This window comes from Talpa occidentalis, unplaced genomic scaffold (assembly GCF_014898055.3).
Source record: "Talpa occidentalis isolate TD23 unplaced genomic scaffold, MPIMG_talOcc4v2.1 talOcc4.2, whole genome shotgun sequence".
Lineage (NCBI taxonomy): Eukaryota > Metazoa > Chordata > Mammalia > Eulipotyphla > Talpidae > Talpa > Talpa occidentalis.
In genome coordinates this window covers 48,105,318-48,123,943 of record NW_023602073.1, presented here as the reverse complement: position 1 = coordinate 48,123,943, position 18,626 = coordinate 48,105,318, and the positions used below count along the sequence as shown (strand labels likewise).

Sequence of the window (18,626 nt, the reverse complement as noted above, 5' to 3'; positions counted from 1 at the left end):
GAACAGGTGGATCTACTGAAATACACTGCTGAGGGTAGCAGCAGATGAGGCAGTGGCGGTCTGCTGCACCATGTGGATTACTCTTTGGCCAGCTGGGGCTGGGATCGAACTCCTGCTTAGGTGGGTGGTGATAGCTTGATAATGCTGTGTCTTTAACCCCTGCACCACCGGGGAGGCCCCCATAGGTTGCATCTTAACCCCTTGTGCCACCAGGGAGTTCCAAAGCTACTTATTTTTAACATTATTTTTGATGAACTATTCCATGCACACCAAAGACTATATCTAAAGCCCAACCGTATAATGGCTAAACAAACTGGAATATTCACATAATGGAATATCTCACAGCAGAGAATGAACAAACCCACAACGACATGCAACAAGGTTGAATCTCACAAACTGGAAGAAGCCAGACTAAAACTGTAAGAAGATGAAACAAAAGACACACACTGTATGACTCCATTCCTTTAAAATGTTTACAAATCAGCAAAACAATGTATGAGGTTAGAAATCAAGACAATGTTACCCCTAAGGGGTTAGGTAGCCAGGAGTAATGATCTGGAGAGGGTCTTCCAGATGTGTTTTAGGTGATGTGTTTTTGATCTGAGTGCTGATTGTATGGGTAGGTTCAATTGGTCCTCTTTTCAGTATATGTGTCCACTGCAATAAAAGCTAAAGAGTTTATGTATTAGGGGGCCTCCCTGGTGGCTCAAGGGGTTAAAACACAGCACTAAGAAGCTATCTGCAGCCACTGCAGCACGAGTTTGACACCTGGCCAGGGAGGTGACCCACATGGCGCAGCAGACCTCTCCTGTCTTGCCCGCTGCTCCCTTCAGCAGTGTATTTCAGTCAATCTGCCTGTTCTGTTCCCTACTCTGTCTCTGGTGAATCCTCTCATTCCCCTCCACCTCTGGCCTGCACCCCAGCTCTTGTATAAATAAATAAATCTTTTTAAAGAAAGAGGTTACATATTATAAGGTGCAAAACACAAAAAAAATGTATATTTATTAAGAGACATATTCAATTCATCAAAGATCCTCTATGCTGTGTGACAATATCCTGAGTTTGTTCCCTTTCTTTCACTTACTCCATCATTAAATTTTATGTTTTAAAGTTTTATCCAATGGTGTTAAGTTGTATTTCAAATTCTGTGGTTTTCTTTTTCCCATTCAACATTACTAAGGTTTTCAGATTTGTCCAGTCTTTTTTTTAATATTCTTATTTCTTTTCTTTAATTAAAGATTTATTTATTTATGCATACAAGAACTGGGGTACAGGCCAGAGGTACCCAGGGTGAGAGGATTCACCAGAGACAGAGTGGGGAACAGAACAGGAAGATTGACTGAAATACACTGCTGAGGGGAGCTGCCGGTGAGATAGCAGAGGTCTGCTGTGCCATCTGGCTTTCTCCCTTGCCAGCTGCAGTAGCTGTGATAGCTTGATAGCGCTGTCTTTAACCCCTGCGCCACCAGAGAGGCCCGATTTGTCCAGCCTTAAAAGTGGTAATTCCTTCGTATTCTTTTTCCCAGTATTTCACACATCTTAATACTGAGTCTTCTCCATGTGTAACTGTGGTGTAGTTCTCCATATATTCAAGTCTTCGTTTATTTCTTTCAATAATTTTTAATACTTTTTCCCACAAAACCGTGCATTTCTTTTATTAGATGTATTCCTGGACACTTAATCTATTTCGTTTCTCTCGTCAGGTTTTCCTAACTTCGCACACCCGTTCCACCCTCTGCCAATACGATTTAACTGCGAAAATGTTCTAACTCTCCTCGTTCCAAACGCCTCCAACTAATTTCTGACCATCACTGTACCCGTAGATCCAGCTGCGCGAAACCTTTCTCAAGAAGCGCTAAAAAAGTCTTGATCCGACTGGAGGCGGAGCCAGTGCGTGCTGACGTCAAGGGCACGCAACACCTTAGCGACCGGAGGAGGGCGGGGCCAGCAGGGGGACCTGCTGCTGGGAGAGCAGCGGCCCGAGCCGGGGCCATGGCGAAGCTGCTGAGCTGCGTCCTAGGCCCCCGGCTCTACAAAATCTACCGGGAAAGGGACTCCGAAAGGGCCCCGTCCGGCGTCCCGGAGACTCCAACTTCAGTCACTACCCACTCTTCCAGCTCCTGGGTGAGTCGCGTTCTCCCCTGGTCAAAAACATGGTACGGCCCAAACCCCTTTGCGGCCTTTGCTCCCCAGAAGCGTCCATTATTGGAAATCGGGGGAGCCAGCTTGTCAACCAGTTGTCCTCAAAGTCTGCGCCCTTTGTGCTTCCTGGGTTAAAGTCACGCCTGTCAACTGGCCGCCCTCCTCTCTCGCAGTTCTCTACCACTTTCTCTTTCCTTCTCCCACTGCTTGCTTTTACTTCCAGAGCCACCCCCCCCCCCCCCCCCGTCTGTCGTGGTTCATGCCGTTCCCAGTTGACTCTTAAAGTCCTGGAAGAGACCCTGCGCGCATTCTGGAGCAGGGTGATTCTGCTGTCCAAGTCTCGATTTCTTCCTGCGTGCCTCCCCCGGTTCCGTTTTATCTTCTCTCCCACCTGACCTAGAATTTCAGAACGATTTCTCCAACATATCATATATCCCCTGTTCCCCACCCCACTCCCTCGACTACCCAAAGTCTCTGCCTTCTGGAGAGCTGGGAGTGATGGCAGGTTGTGTCCCTAAATGTTCTCCTCCTTTTTATCGGTGGTCTCCAACTGTTTACTGTCCCTGGCGAGCAGCCCACCCCCAACCCTTTTTTTTCCATAATCAACCTACTCTTACTTTTGATGCTCTTCTTTCTCCCTTAAAGTTTCATGGTGTCTTCCCGTCGTCTTTAACCCCTTTCCCTATATGCACACATGCCCGCATCCCATTTGAAACTGGGTTGGGAACAAGGGCCAAAAGTCATCCAATGTTGCTTTCTATTTTGGCTGCCATGCACAGCTCCCAGAGTTGGTTCTTATGGTCTGGGGTGAATCAGGTTCTGAGTGAGGGTGGGAAAGGCAGCTTCCTTAGAAACTAGGGCTGTACCAGGAGAGAGAGCTTTGGAGTCTAGAACCGGGAAACACGAATTAAGGCTTCTGAAAGGGAAGGGGTTGGATTTGTCAATAGGCAGGGTCCTTAACTTGGCCATCTGTTTTGGCAGGATACGTACTATCAGCCCCGTGCCCTGGAGAAACATGCTGACAGTATCCTGGCCCTGGTATGTCTGCCCTGGCATCTGTGACAACTGTATCTTTGCAGACCCAGCTGCCCTCCTGAACTTTCTCTCCCCAGCCTGGGAGGAGGCAGAGCCCCAGAGGGTGGGGGATGCCCTGGACTCAACAGAGACCTCACCAGCGCACACAGAGCCATGCTCTGACTCGCACACATACCTGGTGCCCCCCTTTAGTGTGTGCACTGCTTTCTCTGGGACAGCCTGAACCATGAGGGGAATTTGTTTACCTTTGAGACTAATTGCAGGTGCTGAGCCCTGCAGTCCCCAGTGACCTGTCCTCCCTGGCAACTAACCTCTTTGGCTGCAGAGGCAACTGCTCTCTCTGGCAGAGTTCCTATGGTGACATTTGTGCATCTCTTGGGGACCAGGCCAGGGGCTATCCTGAGCAGGGCTGATTGGAAAGGCTTGATTAACTTGAGTGGAAAGAGACTAGCCTTTATGTGTGATTAAATTATGTCTGGAGATGATCAGAGGAAGCATTCAGAACCTATGCCTAGTTTTCCCCAGCTCTGACACATTGCCTTTTAACAAGTGTTGAGCACTTACTGTGTGCATGATGTGCGCAGAATAGGTACTTGATGTGATTATCCCTAAGATTATTCACTTTGCTCAGAGCCTAGGCCTGGAAATGGCAGGAGCGTGTGTGTGTGCGTGTGTGTGTGTGTGTGCGCGCGTGTGCGTGTGTATATTGATTGCTTGTCCCTGTCTCTCTGCTGCAGGCTTCAGTCTTCTGGTCCATCTCTTATTACTCCTCTCCCTTCGCCTTCTTCTACTTGTACAGGAAAGGTCAGTGTGGCTTCAAAGGTGGTGGGGCAGGAAATGGGCAGTTTGTTGGCAGATGAGCCCACCCCCTATAGAGGGAAGGGGGCCTCTGGGGATGGCTTGGCTTCCCTCTTCCATCAGGCATCTTCTTCCTCGGAGGCTGTCCCAAAGAGAGGATGTGGGGTAGTGGTTGGGACTGGGGACAAGTCACTGGGAAGAGGAACTCTGGGGCAGTGGGGAATGCTTCTCACATAGCCCGTCTTCCCTCCCAGGTTACTTGAGTTTGTCCAAAGTGGTGCCATTTTCTCACTATGCTGGGACATTGCTACTGCTGCTGGCAGGGGTGGCCTGCCTCCGAGGTAGGTGGTGAGGGTATCTCTTTGTACCTATTGATGAGATAAATGATTAAGTACCTTCCGATAATACAATTTTGGGTTGGGCCCTGAGGAGCAGTAATTGAGGATGGTCAATTATTTTTTTATTTTATCTTTTATTTTATCTTTGTCTTAAGAAACTTGAGTGATAAATATGAAAAAATAATTGGCAAAAAAGTTTGCTGTTATCTAGAAAAGATGAATGTACCTTCCCACAATCCCATATTTATGTCTGTAATAACTCTAAACTGAAAACCACCCCCTGGGGATATAGACCCACAGCAGAACAAGATCCAACAATGCAAATAAAGAAAGCAGAGCTGAGCTGGTGAAGCTTACAGATGTAATGTTGAGTGAAAGCAGGTGACCGCCAAGTCATTTGGTGTGTTCCCATTCATATAAAGTCCAAAAAGGATATGTATGTAATTGGCAAAACACTAAGGAAAAACAGGGGCATGGTATCTTGAAGGAGAGTGATTTCTTGAGGGGGGTGGATAGACTCCTGGCGGGAGGTGGCTCTGCTCTCTCTCTTGATCTGGTGATCACATGAATGTTTTGTATTTTTTTAAAAGATGTGCTTATTTATGCATATAAGAGCTGGGGTGTAGGCCAGAGGTGTGTGTGTGGGGGGGGGTTGGTGAGAGGATACACCAGAGACAGAGTGGGGAGCAGAACAGGTGGATTGACTGAAATACACTGCTGAGGGAAGCAGCAGGCAAGACAGGAAGGTCTGCTGTGCTATGTGGGTAGCTCCCTGGCCAGAGATCAAACTGGTGCTGCAGTGGCTATGGATAGCTTTCATAGTGCTGAGACTTAAGCCCTTGTGCCACCAGAGAGGCCCCCTGCTATGTATTTTTTTTAAAGATTGATTTATTTATGCATACAAGAACTGGGGTACAGGCCAGAGGTATGTGGGGGGGGTGAGAGGATTCACCAGAGACAGAGTGGGGAACAGAACAGGCAGATCTACTGAAATACACTGCTGAGGGGAGCAGCAGGCAGGACAGGAGAGGTCTACTGTGCCGTGTGGGTAGCTCCTTGGCCGGGGATCGAACTCTTGCTGCAGTGGCTGCAGACAGCTTCATAGGTTGCGTCTTAACCCCTGTGCCACCAGGGAGGCCCCTGTCTTAATTTTTAATTTTATTTGTTTTTAAATCTAGAAAAAAATTTAAATTGCACACAATCAGGAAGAACTAAAATGCTTGTTTCCAGTGCTTTTTTGGGTTGGGCCCTGAGGGGGAATGGTCAAGGCATTCTCAAAATACAAAAGATCATACTAACACATTACAGAGTTGTCATTGCCATTAGAGTCCTTCCCCAGCCCTACGACCCGCTTTCCCTAGTAGTAACCATTGTCATCTAGTACAGTTTTTTTTCTGGTCTGTATTTTTACACTTTCATGAAATACATACCTCATTTCATCAAATCTAAGCTGCTTTGAATTGTAAAATGCATACTGACTTCAGAATTTTCAAGTGAGAAAAATTGTACATCTTGAAGTCAGGAATATGGTGAGTCTACACAACAAAAAGCATCATTTTGTGCATTTTACATTTTTGGCAGATGTATTCGCTCCACACAAATCATCCTGCAGCTTGCTTCATTCTCAGAATTGTTTGGAGGTTCTAGCCTTGGTGATAATAGCATTCTAGTTCATTCCAGTTCTGTACAGCACTGTTCTCTGAAATTTTCTTGTTTATTTATTATCTGCAGCCCCATCCCAACCCCAGCCAAAACACCAGCTCTCTGAGGCCTTTGTATCCCACTATCTTCCCTGTGTCAGAACAGTGCCTGGCACATGACCCCTGGGTCAATGGAAGCAAAGAATTCAGGATTTGAGCGTCCTTGGCAAGGAGGGGGAGCAGATGTGAGCGTTGAAGGGCTGGGTAAATAGAAAAGAGCTCAGAGTTGGGAATGATTCTCATTTCAGGGGGAAGTAGAACAGTGACAGAGAAGGAGCAGCGCAGAAATTGGAAGGAGGAGAGGATGGGCCCAGGAAGCAGAAGAGAAAAGGACCTCATGTGTCAAGAAGAATGCTGAGAGGCACAGATGGAGAGAATGAGCATGGAGAAAGGGGTCTCAGATTCCGTGAGGATGTAATTATGGAGCAAGAACGAGAGCCAGGAAGCCAGATGGATGGGGAGTTCAAATGTACAGAAAAGAGATAGAAGAAGCATCAGGGATGGTGGTGGTGAAAAGGAGAGAAACCCAATGTCAGTGGGACTCTGGAGAATGAACATTCTGGAGGGTGGAAGGTCGATAGTATATAAAGAAGCAAACTGAAGAAGTTCAGGAGCAGAGTGTACTACAGCCAGCTGCTGGGTATGGAGGAAGAAGTGGCTCAGAACTCTGGTTTTCCCAGATCCTGGGCCCTGCATTCCTTCCCTCTCGCTTTTCTTTCCAGGGCCTTCTAGCCCATCTCCCAATTGTCTTTCTGACTTACTGTTTCTTTCCACCAGGCATTGGCCGCTGGACTAACCCCCAGTACCGGCAGTTCATCACCATCTTGGAGGCAACACACAGGAACCAGTCTGCAGAAAACAAGGTGAGAGGTTCCAGGACAGGTGCCCGAGCACAGCGTCCTCACAGCTTCTGCAAAGTACTGGGCACTGGCTTTGCCAGGGGGAAAGGGTTGGGAGGTATGTTTTGCCTCCCACCACCCTGGGTGTTTATTGCATATTGCTGTGTCCTTTCTGCCCTCCACCAGTGGGCTGTCTGCCCGAGGAATTTTCCCTCCTACCACTTCTAATGGAATATTCCGTTAGAACATTTTCCACCTTCCACCTGCAAGAATTGTCTAGATGTAGACATTCCACAGTGTTTCTTAGAAGGGGTTTTTCTCTCTATCATAGCAGTTTGGTTCTACAAATGCTTGTTTATTTTTGCTGTGTGCACTGAAAACTGCAATCATTTTGTTTAGGGATAGGACAAGATAGACAGGTATGTCCACTCTTGTGTCCGGGAGCACAGCGTGGCGCCAGGAGGGAGAAAAGCCAGGGCACAGTGTCCTTGGAGTTATGCCAGCCCAGCCGGTGCTGGAGTGTGATTATCTTTGAGAAGGGGCTTTGAGGCCCTATAAAGTTCTTTCCTGTTACAAAGTGGTTTCCGGGATCAAACAGCCACGGCCGCTGTCATCATCTTTCTGGCTGCTCCACACCGGCATTTACAGAGCTGTGTAATGATGCTCATCCACACTGCTGTGAGAGGCGTCTTGCATCCATCCTCTCTAATCCTCACAACAACCGTGTGAGGTGGCATTATTACCCACCTTTTACACATGTGAGGGTCAGGCCGAGTCACAGAGCAAGTTGGTGACTGAGTCTGGATTCGAGTCTAGGTCTGAGCAAAACCTGCCTGAAATTTGCTTGTCTTCATTTTGTTTTGCCATTGCCATTTTTGTATATTTTTTTCTGTTGCTCTCACTTAGTCAAGTTATTTTTGAAAATGTTAAAAAATTTCTCTGATGGAAAATTAAAAACAGCTCTCAAAATAGAGTGCCGGGAACTCCGGGGGTGGGGAGAGGAATACAGCAGCAATTAAGACACAGCTCCCACTGCCCTCAGAAAAGGTGTAGACTCACAGAGTGGGGTCACCTGAGGCACTGACGGTCTGAGTGGCAGCAGTGCCCATGGCTGCAGGAGCTGAGGAGAGGGAGGTGACCCCAGTGCAGAGGAACCATTGTGGTCTTCACTTCCCTCTCCTCCTAGGCAAGCTTGGGACAGAGTTTGATCCTCTTAGGGGAGTGAGCTAATCATTATGTGAAGGACCCTGGTGGGGAGGGAGTATGACTAGCCAGCAGGCCCTCCATGCCTTCCCTCAGAAGCACCAGCACCTCCAGCCACCCCCCCAATTCCCCGGGAAAAGCAGAGTGTTAGCTTCCTCTTTTGGAAGAGGGCAGACAGGCCGTCTAGTTGTCAGTCAGTCAGGGCATCCTCTCTTGCCTGGTTGCCAAGAGAAAGGGGGCTATATGAGCTTTTCATCTGAAAGCCAAGAGGGTTCTGATCTCTACTTGTCTACATGTGGCATGTGGGGGCCAGTCCCCTGGATGATGAGGGTGTCTGGGTAAGTAGGTAGGCCTCCCCCACTTCTCCATTCCCTTTTCATCCCCTCCTCCTTCTCCCCCACCCACTGCAGAAGCAACTTGCCAACTACAATTTTGACTTCAGGAGCTGGCCAGTTGACTTCCACTGGGAGGAACCCAGCAGCCGGTGAGGCCCAGTTCTTTCATTCTATCTACCCCTCCTCTGCCCTAACTCTTTCCCCTTTTGGCCAGAGGGCCTGCCTTCCAGTGCCATCTCCTCACTCCTAGACCCCATTCTCTCTGGGCCTCAGGCCTCCAGCTGACTGCTCCTGACCCATCTTCCCCTGCATCTTTCTATTCCTCAGAAAGGAGTCCCGGGGGGGCCCTTCCCGCCGGGGTGTGGCCTTGCTTCGCCCAGAGCCCCTACACCGTGGGACAGCAGATACCCTCCTCAACAGGGTCAAGAAGCTACCTTGTCAAATCACCAGGTGTGAAAGCACCGGGAGGTGGAGCCATCAGTGGCAGTGGGAACGTGGGATGGGGGGTCCAGGACTGAGGTGCCATCATAAGAAAGCTGTCATTTATTGGGCCTGCACCATGCACTTTGTATATTACCTATGGTAGAGTTGTCTTTGTCCACATATATGTATGAAGAAAAGAGGCTCAGAGTGGCCCAAAATCTCACAGGTGGTGAATGAAAAGTGGGGATGTTAACAGTTTTGTCTGATACAGAAGCTCTTTCGATGAGACTGAGAGCCAAGAATAAGATTGGGATTGGGAGGGGACACAGCATTAGCTGGAGCAAGAGCTGGCGGCAGCTGTGTCCCCGCCTTGGTTGTTCCACCTTGAGCAAGCATCCATGAATAACCCAGTTCACGCGGTTGGTGAGGTTAAGCGGGGTAACAGATGCTGAAGGACTTCCACCTTGCCCAGGGCCTCAGAGCAAGTAAATGGCAGCCGTGGATACCAATGTTAGAAAAAAACATCTTGCAGTGGAGCAGATGCTGTGGGCATTTTCTATGGCCAGGGAGTGGGGCAGGAGCTGGGAGGCAGGTTCTCAGATAAGGAAGGGGGTAGACTGAGTAGTCGGTTGTTGGCACTGTGCCAGTTGATAAGAGAGGCAAGCCAACTTTGAGGTTTTGAAAGGGGTACTGGACAGCACTATATAATGTTCTAGGGATAAATCCTACTTTTGTATTTGCTGAAAGTGGTTTATTGTCTTTTTTTGGAAACAGTACCTGCCACATCATCTTTGTATAGATTAGTAGTACATTGTTCAGTAAATATTTATTAAGTCCCTATTCTGTGCCAGGCTCTGGGCACACTGTGTGACAGTAGAAGTAGGTCTGTCCCCAGTGAACAAAACAGCCAGGCCTCTGCCTGATGGGGTTTGCAGTCTACTTTGATGCCTGTCAAACTATAGATCTTGACTCATTAGTGAATCTTGAAGTCAACTTAGTGAATTAACAACTGTCTTTTTTTAAAATATAATTTATGTGGAGGCTTAATAAGTTGTATGTATACATTAACAGGGTCATATTTGATAATTATAGAAAGCATTATCTCATAAAACTTTCAATATTATATAAACATATGTGTGTATAGTGATGTCAAATATCAGTATCAAATGTGTATCTTACAAAGGTTACAGAAAAAAGTTTGAAAAATACCAGCTTAGTGCATGTATTGTTTCTTTAAGTCCTGAGAGGGAAAAACTAAACGGTGAGGGTCAAGGGTGAAGTGGGCCAGAGTCTGTGTGCTAGGGCTGGGGCAGCCCTTGGGCCCCACTGGAGTTGGGAATTCATTTACCCTGTCCCTGCAGCTTCCTGGTGGCTCACACCCTGGGCCGCCGGATGCTCTATCCGGGCTCTGTGTACCTCCTCCAGAAGGCCCTCATGCCTGTGCTGCTGCAGGGCCAGGCCCGGCTGGTGGAAGAGGTAAGGCTCCCTGCCCCCATCCCCCCAGCCCTTGTCCTCTCCAAGGATGTGGCCACCTGCCCCTCGCAACTGAGCTATTGCCTCTTCCCCACTCAGTGTAATGGGCGCCGGGCCAAGCTGCTGGCCTGTGATGGCAATGAGATTGACACCATGTTTGTGGATCGGCGGGGGACAGCTGAGCCCCAAGGACAGAAGCTGGTGAGAGGGAGCAGGGAGCCCAAGGGTGGAGTGGGGGGATGGCAGGGGCCTCTGGAGATCTCAGTTCTTCAGTGGCAGTGCTAAGAAATCACAGGTGGGGGTGATCCATCACCCAGCCCCACCCTCAAGGCCTTTGGTGTGTAGGAAAGCCCTGTGAGAGGGAAATAGATGAAGTAGGAGTTGACTCTCAAGGACTAAAAAGTAATCATGTAATGGTCACCACTCAGCACTTTAGATGCATGTGTGCAAGCCTCACAACTATAAGCTAGGTACTTTATATTACCCATTTTAACAGATGATGAAACTGAAGCACAGAATACCTTTTCCAGTTCCAATCAGTGAGTGGGAGAGCTGGGATTTGAACCCAGGCAGCCTGGCTGCAGTCTTCTGGCCCAGTGAAGCCACCCTGGAGAGAGCACAGTCAACATCGTAGGGAGCTGGGTTTTAGTCCCTGCAGGGCCTGACGCTATGAGAATCCATGTAAGCCTAACCAGCTCAGGGTTGGCGCACCATGGAATTAGAGTATATCTGACAATTAGATCGGAGCCCAGGGCAACCAAGGAAAAGCAGTTGGCATACCACACAAAAGGAGCAATCACAGGAAAAACAGACCTAAAAACTGGACCGGAAAAATATCTGTGACCCATTCCTGAGAGATAACCACTAGCAATACCAAAATGGACACTGTGCTGGGTGGCTGAGCAATTCCAAACATTCCTCTTCCTCTGAAGACCGGGTTTGCTAAGTATCTGCATCCACTTTGCTTTTCATTTTATGGACCTTGCAAAATGAGAAGTTTGTTCCTTTTGGAGAGAACAGAAAGCCCTTTCCTGTTCCTTGCAAAGCTCCCACAGGCTGTGCTCTCTGGCAGAGAGGGATTTTCAGCCCTAATTTGGCTCCCTGTCCCCATCCGTCCTGCCTTCTCCCCCAGGTCATCTGCTGTGAGGGAAATGCTGGCTTCTATGAAGTGGGCTGTGTCTCCACACCTCTGGAAGGTAGGCTTTTTTTTTTTTTTTTTTTTAAGATTTATTTATTTATTTATACAAGCACTGGCTACAGTCAGAAGCGCGGGCGGGTGAGAGAATTCACCAGAGCCAGAGCGGGGAGCAGAGCAGGCAGAAGGACCGAAGTACACTGCTGAGGGGAGCAGCGGGGGTGGCAGGAGTGGTCTGTGCTCCATGTGGGACCCTCGCCGGTGGCCAGGGATCGAACCGGCGCTGCAGAGGCTGCGGGCAGCTTCGCAGCCCAGCACTCAACCAACTGCGTGTGGCAGCCTTCTTATCTCTGCCCCTTGTAATGGGATATCCCCACCTTCCCACACTAATATAACCTCCCCAGGCCTGACCATTTTCTCTGAGTGAGGTTGCAGACTTTCACTTTTGGGGAGAATTCCACTCCCCATTTGCTCTGCTAATCTTACAAATGCCTCCCCTTGGGCTGTGTCCCCAGCTTTATTATGCTCTTCATTCTGTCCACCCCCAGCCCCAATGACACATCTCTCCTGCTGCCTCAGCACCTCCTTTTTTGTCATCTCCCCACTCTGGGAAGACTTTGAGTTACTTACCTCTGAGGGGAGCATTTAGAGCTCCAGTGTCCTGCTCCTTTCCCCAGGACTGGGTGGGGGTGGGGTCCATGAGGTCCCAGGCTTTTCTCCCCCCTGTGTTACAGCTGGATATTCAGTCCTGGGCTGGAATCATCCAGGTTTTGCGGGAAGCACGGTGAGCCCCTCTGAAATTCATTCTTTTTTTTGAATTATGGCCTGTCTCCCTCTTTGGTCAATCACTGAATTAAGTGTGAAGGGGAAGCCAAGGGCAGGGAGTGATGATGCCACAGAAGCAACCAGAAGCAACGCCCCCTTCTCTTAAGGTGGAGGGAGAGGTGGAGGTGGATCTCCTTGGAAAGGTGCTGGTTTCTGTAGAGAACAGTCCTGCCCACTGCTTTTTTTATTGGGAGCCTGTGGGTGCTGGGTGAACTCACCTTGGTACTGACCTGCTCCTGCCATTGCCCTTCCTCCTGCAGGGGGTGCCATTCCCACAGAATGAGGCCAATGCCATGGATGTGGTGATCCAGTTTGCCATCCACCGGCTGGGCTTCCAGCCCCAGGACATCATCATCTATGCCTGGTCCATTGGTGGCTTCACTGGTACCAGCCTCCCTCCTACCCCCACCTTAGACCCATTCATGCCACTGCCCCTTCCAAGGAGATATGGGGAAATGCACTGGTGACCAGGCAGCGCAGTGGATGGAAGCTTTGAGGAAAGGATAGATGTGGGGTCTGAGGGGGTCTGGAAGAAGGAATCCTACTTGCAGATACTTCCCATTTCCTTCACTGTCCCGCCCAGCGACCAGGGACCTCGGAGAAGTGTAATGTCTTCATACACATCAGTGTTCTCTTGCAGCATCTCCCTATAGTGTCCTGGCCGAGTAAAGTGTGGGGTCGGGAGAGACTGGGGCTAACCTAGTAGGAAGGGTGGTATAGCCTATATAGGTGGGATGCGGGGGGCAGTAGGCAGGAGCCCCTTTTTACCCTTCTTCCCTGTCCTGCTACTAGCCACGTGGGCGGCCATGTCCTACCCAGACATTAGTGCCGTGATCCTGGATGCCTCTTTTGATGACCTGGTGCCCTTGGCCTTGAAAGTCATGCCAGACAGCTGGAGTGAGTACAGCTCCTAGGCCTGCCCTTCCTGGGAAGAGGTGGGTTGGAACTGGGAGCTGTTCTAATGGGAGATGGTTCCTTTTCTGTGGGTGGGGAGTAAGTCACCCCTTGTTGAGAATGGGGGGACTACCCTGTCTGGGGACCTCAGTTTGATCTTTCCAGGGATCTATGTGTTGGGCTTTGTCTCTGCTGCCCCTTCACTTTCATCCCACTCTAGGGGGCTTGGTGACCAGGACCGTGAGGCAGCATCTCAATCTGAACAATGCAGAGCAGCTGTGCAGGTGAGGGCAGCATTGTCGAGCATGTAGCGTCCTCCCCCTCACCCCTGTAAAACTCTGCCAGGCGTTCAGATGCTGAAATTAGGACTGAAGTGCAAGTTGGTAAATGGCCACTGCCCCCATTCCCCAAGTACCCCTCACTGCCTTGCTTGGCCCAGCTTCTCTTGGGTTCCCTGGGACCCTGGACCTTCTCATGATCTGGCTACCAAAGGGTTAATGCGTGGCACAGCAGGGATCTCATAGCAAGGCCAGATTTGAGTAATGCCCATTCTTAAGTATTCTGACCCTCACCCCTAGGTGAAGGCTAACCCGCTGCCCTGCTATAGCTGGGGATAAGAATTCAGCCAGTGGGGCGGGTGCAATTGTACGGGGAATATAACCAAAATGAAAATGCATACATTGTGCAAAGATGAAAAAAGATGTAAGAATTATATAAAATAAAATACTTAAATTAAAAAAAAAAGAATATTACATAATGGACCTGAAACCAGAAAAAAAAAAAAAAAGAATTCAGCCAGTGCAGGGGTGGGGTCAGCTGCATCCTGTCTCCCTCTGAGCTCTCCCTCTCCACTGTGATGTCCTCTGATGTCCACAGGTACCAGGGTCCTGTGCTGCTGATCCGCAGAACCAAGGACGAGATCATTACCACCACGTGAGTGCCTGGGGACCCCTGTCCTCCTGGATCCCAGCCATAGCTTGGAAGTTGCCCTCCTACCCTGGCCCACCAGCAACCCAAATATCCAGACCCTTCTTCCCTAGCCTCCACCCCTTCAGGGTACCAGTGTACATTCTTCTCACCTCAGGGTTCCTGAGGACATCATGTCCAACAGAGGCAATGACCTCCTACTGAAGCTCCTGCAGCATCGGTGAGAGCCTGTGTGTGTGTGTGTGTGTGTGTGTGTTTATGTGTACACATAACAACACTGGGAGGGATGGAAGGTTCAGGAATGAACAGTGAACATGGCTGGGTCCTAACCTCTGGGCCTGCCCTCCCTCCACAGGTATCCCCGTGTGATGGCAGAGGAGGGCCTTCGAGTGGTAAAGCAGTGGCTGGAGGCCTCCTCACAGCTGGAGGAAGGTGCAGTGGGATTCTGGGAGGCCTTTGGGTGGGGACCCAGCAAGGCCAGGCTGCTCACAGCCACTCTTCTCTCTCCTGACCAGCCTCCATTTACAGTCGATGGGAGGTCGAGGAGGACTGGTGCCTGTCCATCCTCCGCTCCTACCAGGCAGAACACGGGCCTGACTTTCCCTGGAGCGTGGGTATGGAGGCCCAAGGCAGGGGAGCGGGGTGGGAAGAGCCCAGGAAGAGGGCAGATCTGCTGATGTTTGGTCAGTGTTTGAGAACCTCCTCTCTGCAGGGGAGGACATGAGTGCTGAAGAAAGGCGGCAGCTGGCTTTGTTTCTGGTGAGCTAAGGGGTGGGAAGCAGGAAAGGGGTGCCTGAATGGCCAGGGGGCACATGTGGGGGATGGGATGCCCTGCACACATTGGAAGGGGTAGCTATTATAGAGAGGGTAGAGGGTGGGGATGTGTCCATTGGCCCCTCATTGAAGGGCTCTACACCCCACCCACCCCACCTTCTTAGGCTCAGAAGCATCTGCACAACTTTGAGGCCACACACTGCACCCCGCTTCCAACCCAGAACTTCCAAATGCCTTGGCAACTCTAAGGACCGTCCTGGGACGCCTTCTGGAAGAATGCGATGGAAGGGGACATGAGGAAGGACCCTATTATTTGTGATTTTCTGTGTTCATGTTGCTGTTTATAGTTTGTGGAAAGTGGGGGACCATCCCCCCATACTGTTCCTCTTGCACGTTTCTCCTCATCCATCTGGCAAATACCTGCCTTCCCTGACATACACCTGCATTAAGTGAGTGGATAATTCCTAATAATTAATAAAAAAGTATTTTTTCTACTGGCTGGCTAAATTGTATGAGTTCCCAAGTTCCAGTGAGCCAGGGCCTGGTGGTGGGGAGAACTGAAGCCCCCAAGGACTGGACTTTAGGAAACCCCAACCCCAGTCAGCCAGTTTTACCCTCCCCAACCCTGCTGTCACCCAGGCCCTCAGCCCCCAACCTGAGCCTGCCCTGGTGTGCCCAGTGTTATCACCTCTGCACAGTCTCCCTAGCCTGCCTGTAACCACTCCGGGAGCCCAGGTTGCCCCCTCTTGCATAAAACTCCTAACTAAGCTTAGTTGTTGACAAAGTGCTTTTTAGTACCTGGTTTCACCTACTCAGTTCTGGCATTTCCAGTTCACACCTATGAGGTTTCACGATCAGTGCCACCTGTTTTCTTTGCTCAGTTCTTGCTTTTTTTTTTTTTTTAAGATTGATTGATTTATTTATACAAGAACCGGGGTACAGGCCAGATGGGCGGGAGGGTGAGAGGATTCACCAGAGACAGAGTGGGGAATAGAACAGGCAGACTGACGAAATATACTGCTGAAGGGAGCAGCAGGCGAGACAGGACAGGTCTGCTGCACCATGTGGGACCCTCGCCAGCCGGCTGGGATCGAACTGGCACTGCAGAGGCTGCAGACAGCTTCACAGCACGACGCTCAACTGCCTGTGCCACCAGGGGAAGCCCTCAGTTCTTGCTATTCCCATCGAAAGTGAGGAACAGCCTACCCCCCACATCTTATGTGGCAAACCCCGCACACCCTCCTCACCATGTCATGACGTTTGCTTCACACATGTGGCCTCCAGGAAGACTCATGCACTCCCAGGGCCATGCTCCACTTACATGGGCAGCTGTCATTTCCATCCATCAACCTCACGGAATAGAATGAGTCCCTCTCTTCCCCCATCAATTCGTTGCCTGGCCATCATCTTGCCCTGGAATCCTGTTTCCCAGTGGAACCAGGTTACTGCCTTGGCTCCATCCTTTTGTTTTGTTTTGTCTTTTAAAGATTTATTTTTATTTATGCATGCAAGAACTGGGGTATAGGCTAGAGGTGTAGGGGGTGAGAGGATTCACCAGAGACAGAGTAGGGAGCAGAGCAGGCGGATCTATTGAAATACACTGCTGAGGGGAGCAGCAGGGGAGACAGGAAAGGTCTGCTGCACCATGTGGGTTAGCTCCCTAGCCAGGATCGAACTCATGCTGCTTGATAGTGCTGAGACTTAACACTTTGTGCCATCAGGAAAGCCTGCCCCCCCCTTTTTTTTTTAAAGATTTATTTATTCATACAAGAGCTAGGGTACAGGCCAGAGGTGCAGGGGGTGGGATGATTCACCAGAATGGGGAACAGAACAGTCAGATTGACTGAAATACACTGCTGAGAGGAGCAGCTGGCGAGTCAAAAGAGGTCTGCTGCGCCATGTGGGTTGCTCCCTGGCAGGGGATCTAACTCATGCTACAGTAGCTTCAGATTGCTTTATAGTGCTGGGACTTAACCCCCTGAGCCACCAGGGAGGCCCCCACCCTTTTGAACAAGATGCTAAACGTGGGCGACTATGCTCTGATGTCCTATGTCCTATGTATAGTCTGGCTAATTTCAGTGTCTCCTCCAACCCCAGTGCATTAAATTCCTTTGCAATCCAAGTTTCCAGTGAGCCAGGGCCTGGAAGCTGTCTTCCTCCATGGGCTCAGCAGCAACTGGGTGGGGTGGGGTGGGGGAAAGTGTGTACTGAACCTCCCAGAATGTGATCTGAGATTTGTCAGATAGGATACTTAGTATTTGGGGTTAGAAGACAGGTGGTACACAAAACAGTCTCTCATCCATGAGAGTGGTTATTCTCAACAAGACCAGAAACAAGTGTTGGTGAGGATGTGGAGAAAAGGGAATCCTCATACACTGTTGGTGGGGATGTAAATTAGTGCAGCCATTATGAAAAACAGTATAGAGATGCCTCAAAAAAATTTAAAAATAGAAAGATCACATGAAACAGCTATATTGGGACTCCCTGCTGATGCAAGGGGTTAAGATGCAACCTATGGGGCCTCCCTGGTGGCGCAGCGGTTGAGCACTGGGTTGCAATGCTGCCCGCGGCCTCTGCAGCGCTGGTTCAATCCCCGGCTGCTCCCCGGCCACCGGAGGAGGGTCCCACATGGCGCGCAGACCTCTCCTGCCGCCTGCTCTGCTCCCTGCTCTGGCTCTAGTGAATTCTCTCACCCTCCCACGCTTCTGACTGTACCCAGTGCTTGTATAAATAAATAAATAAACAAACAAATAAATGAAATAAATCTTTAAAAAAAAAAAAAAAGATGCAACCTATGAAGCTATCCGCAGCCTCTGCAGTGAGAGTTTGATCTCCAGCCAGGGACCTACCCACATGGCGCAGCAGACCTCTCCTGTCTTGCCAGCTGCTCCCCTCAGCAGTGTATTTTGGTCAATCTGCCTGTTCTGTTCCCCACTCTGTCTCTGGTGAATCCTCTCACCCCCCACACCTCTGACCCGTACCCCAGCTCTTGTATGCATAAATAAATCTTTTTTCAAAGATTTATTTATACAAGAACTGGAGTACAGGTCAGATCCACGGGAGGGTGAGAGGAGACAGAGCAGGGAACAGAACTGGTAGACTGATGAAATACACTGCTGAGGGGAGCGGCGGGCGCGACAGGAGAGGTCTGCCGCGCCATGTGAGACCCTCACCGGCCGGCCGGGATCGAACCAGCGCTTCAGAGGCTGCGGACAGCTTCACAGCCTGGTGCTTAGCCGCCTGCGCCACCAAGGGAGGCCCTAAATAAATAAATCTCTAAAAAAAAAAAAAAAGAAAGAACAGCTATAGCACTCTGGGTATTTACCCAGATTATGAAGACACTAATTTAGAAAGCTAACTAGACCCCATGTTCATGGCAACATTATTCATAATATACAAGAGTTGAAAACAACCTAAGTGGGCCTCCCTGGTGGCGCAGGGGTTAAAGACAGCCCTATCAAGCTATCGCCGGCCACTGCAGGCTGGCCAGGGAGCAACCCACATGGCACAGCAGACCTCACCTGCTGCTCCCTTCAGTGGTGTATTTCAGTAGATCTGCCATTCTGCTCCCCACTCCCTCTGGTGAATCTTCTTACGCCCCACACCTCTGGCTTAGACCCCAGTTCTTGTATGCATAAATAAATAAACCTTTTAAAAAAAAGCTGTCCTCACCCTGTACCCCAGCTTAAATAATAAAATCTTTTAAAAAAAAGAACTTGGGTACAGGCCAGAGGTGTGTGGGGGTGTGAGGATTCACCAGGGACAGAGAGGGGAACAGAGCAGGT

At 49.8% G+C, this 18,626-nt stretch overlaps 1 protein-coding gene across 2 annotated transcripts; it reads left to right on the top strand.

Moving 5' to 3' along the window:
- The first annotated feature begins 1,921 nt into the window (after positions 1-1,921).
- ABHD16A (abhydrolase domain containing 16A, phospholipase) lies at positions 1,922-15,337 on the top strand. 2 transcript variants are annotated; one of them, XM_037519409.1, is made up of 20 exons: positions 1,922-2,124; positions 3,124-3,180; positions 3,915-3,981; positions 4,230-4,316; positions 6,791-6,876; positions 8,466-8,539; positions 8,718-8,840; positions 10,175-10,289; positions 10,386-10,487; positions 11,419-11,482; positions 12,156-12,205; positions 12,507-12,630; positions 13,039-13,143; positions 13,361-13,424; positions 14,017-14,073; positions 14,225-14,287; positions 14,423-14,499; positions 14,583-14,681; positions 14,780-14,826; positions 15,006-15,337. In XM_037519409.1, exons 1-20 carry the CDS (start codon positions 1,993-1,995, stop codon positions 15,087-15,089), a joined length of 1,677 nt encoding a protein of 558 aa, XP_037375306.1. In that variant the 5' UTR covers positions 1,922-1,992; the 3' UTR covers positions 15,090-15,337. The 2 variants fall into 2 exon arrangements, with proteins under 2 accessions (XP_037375306.1, XP_037375307.1); XM_037519410.2 differs by lacking the exons at positions 1,922-2,124; positions 3,124-3,180; positions 3,915-3,981; positions 4,230-4,316 and adding an exon at positions 6,603-6,653.
- Positions 15,338-18,626: the final 3,289 nt, after the last annotated feature.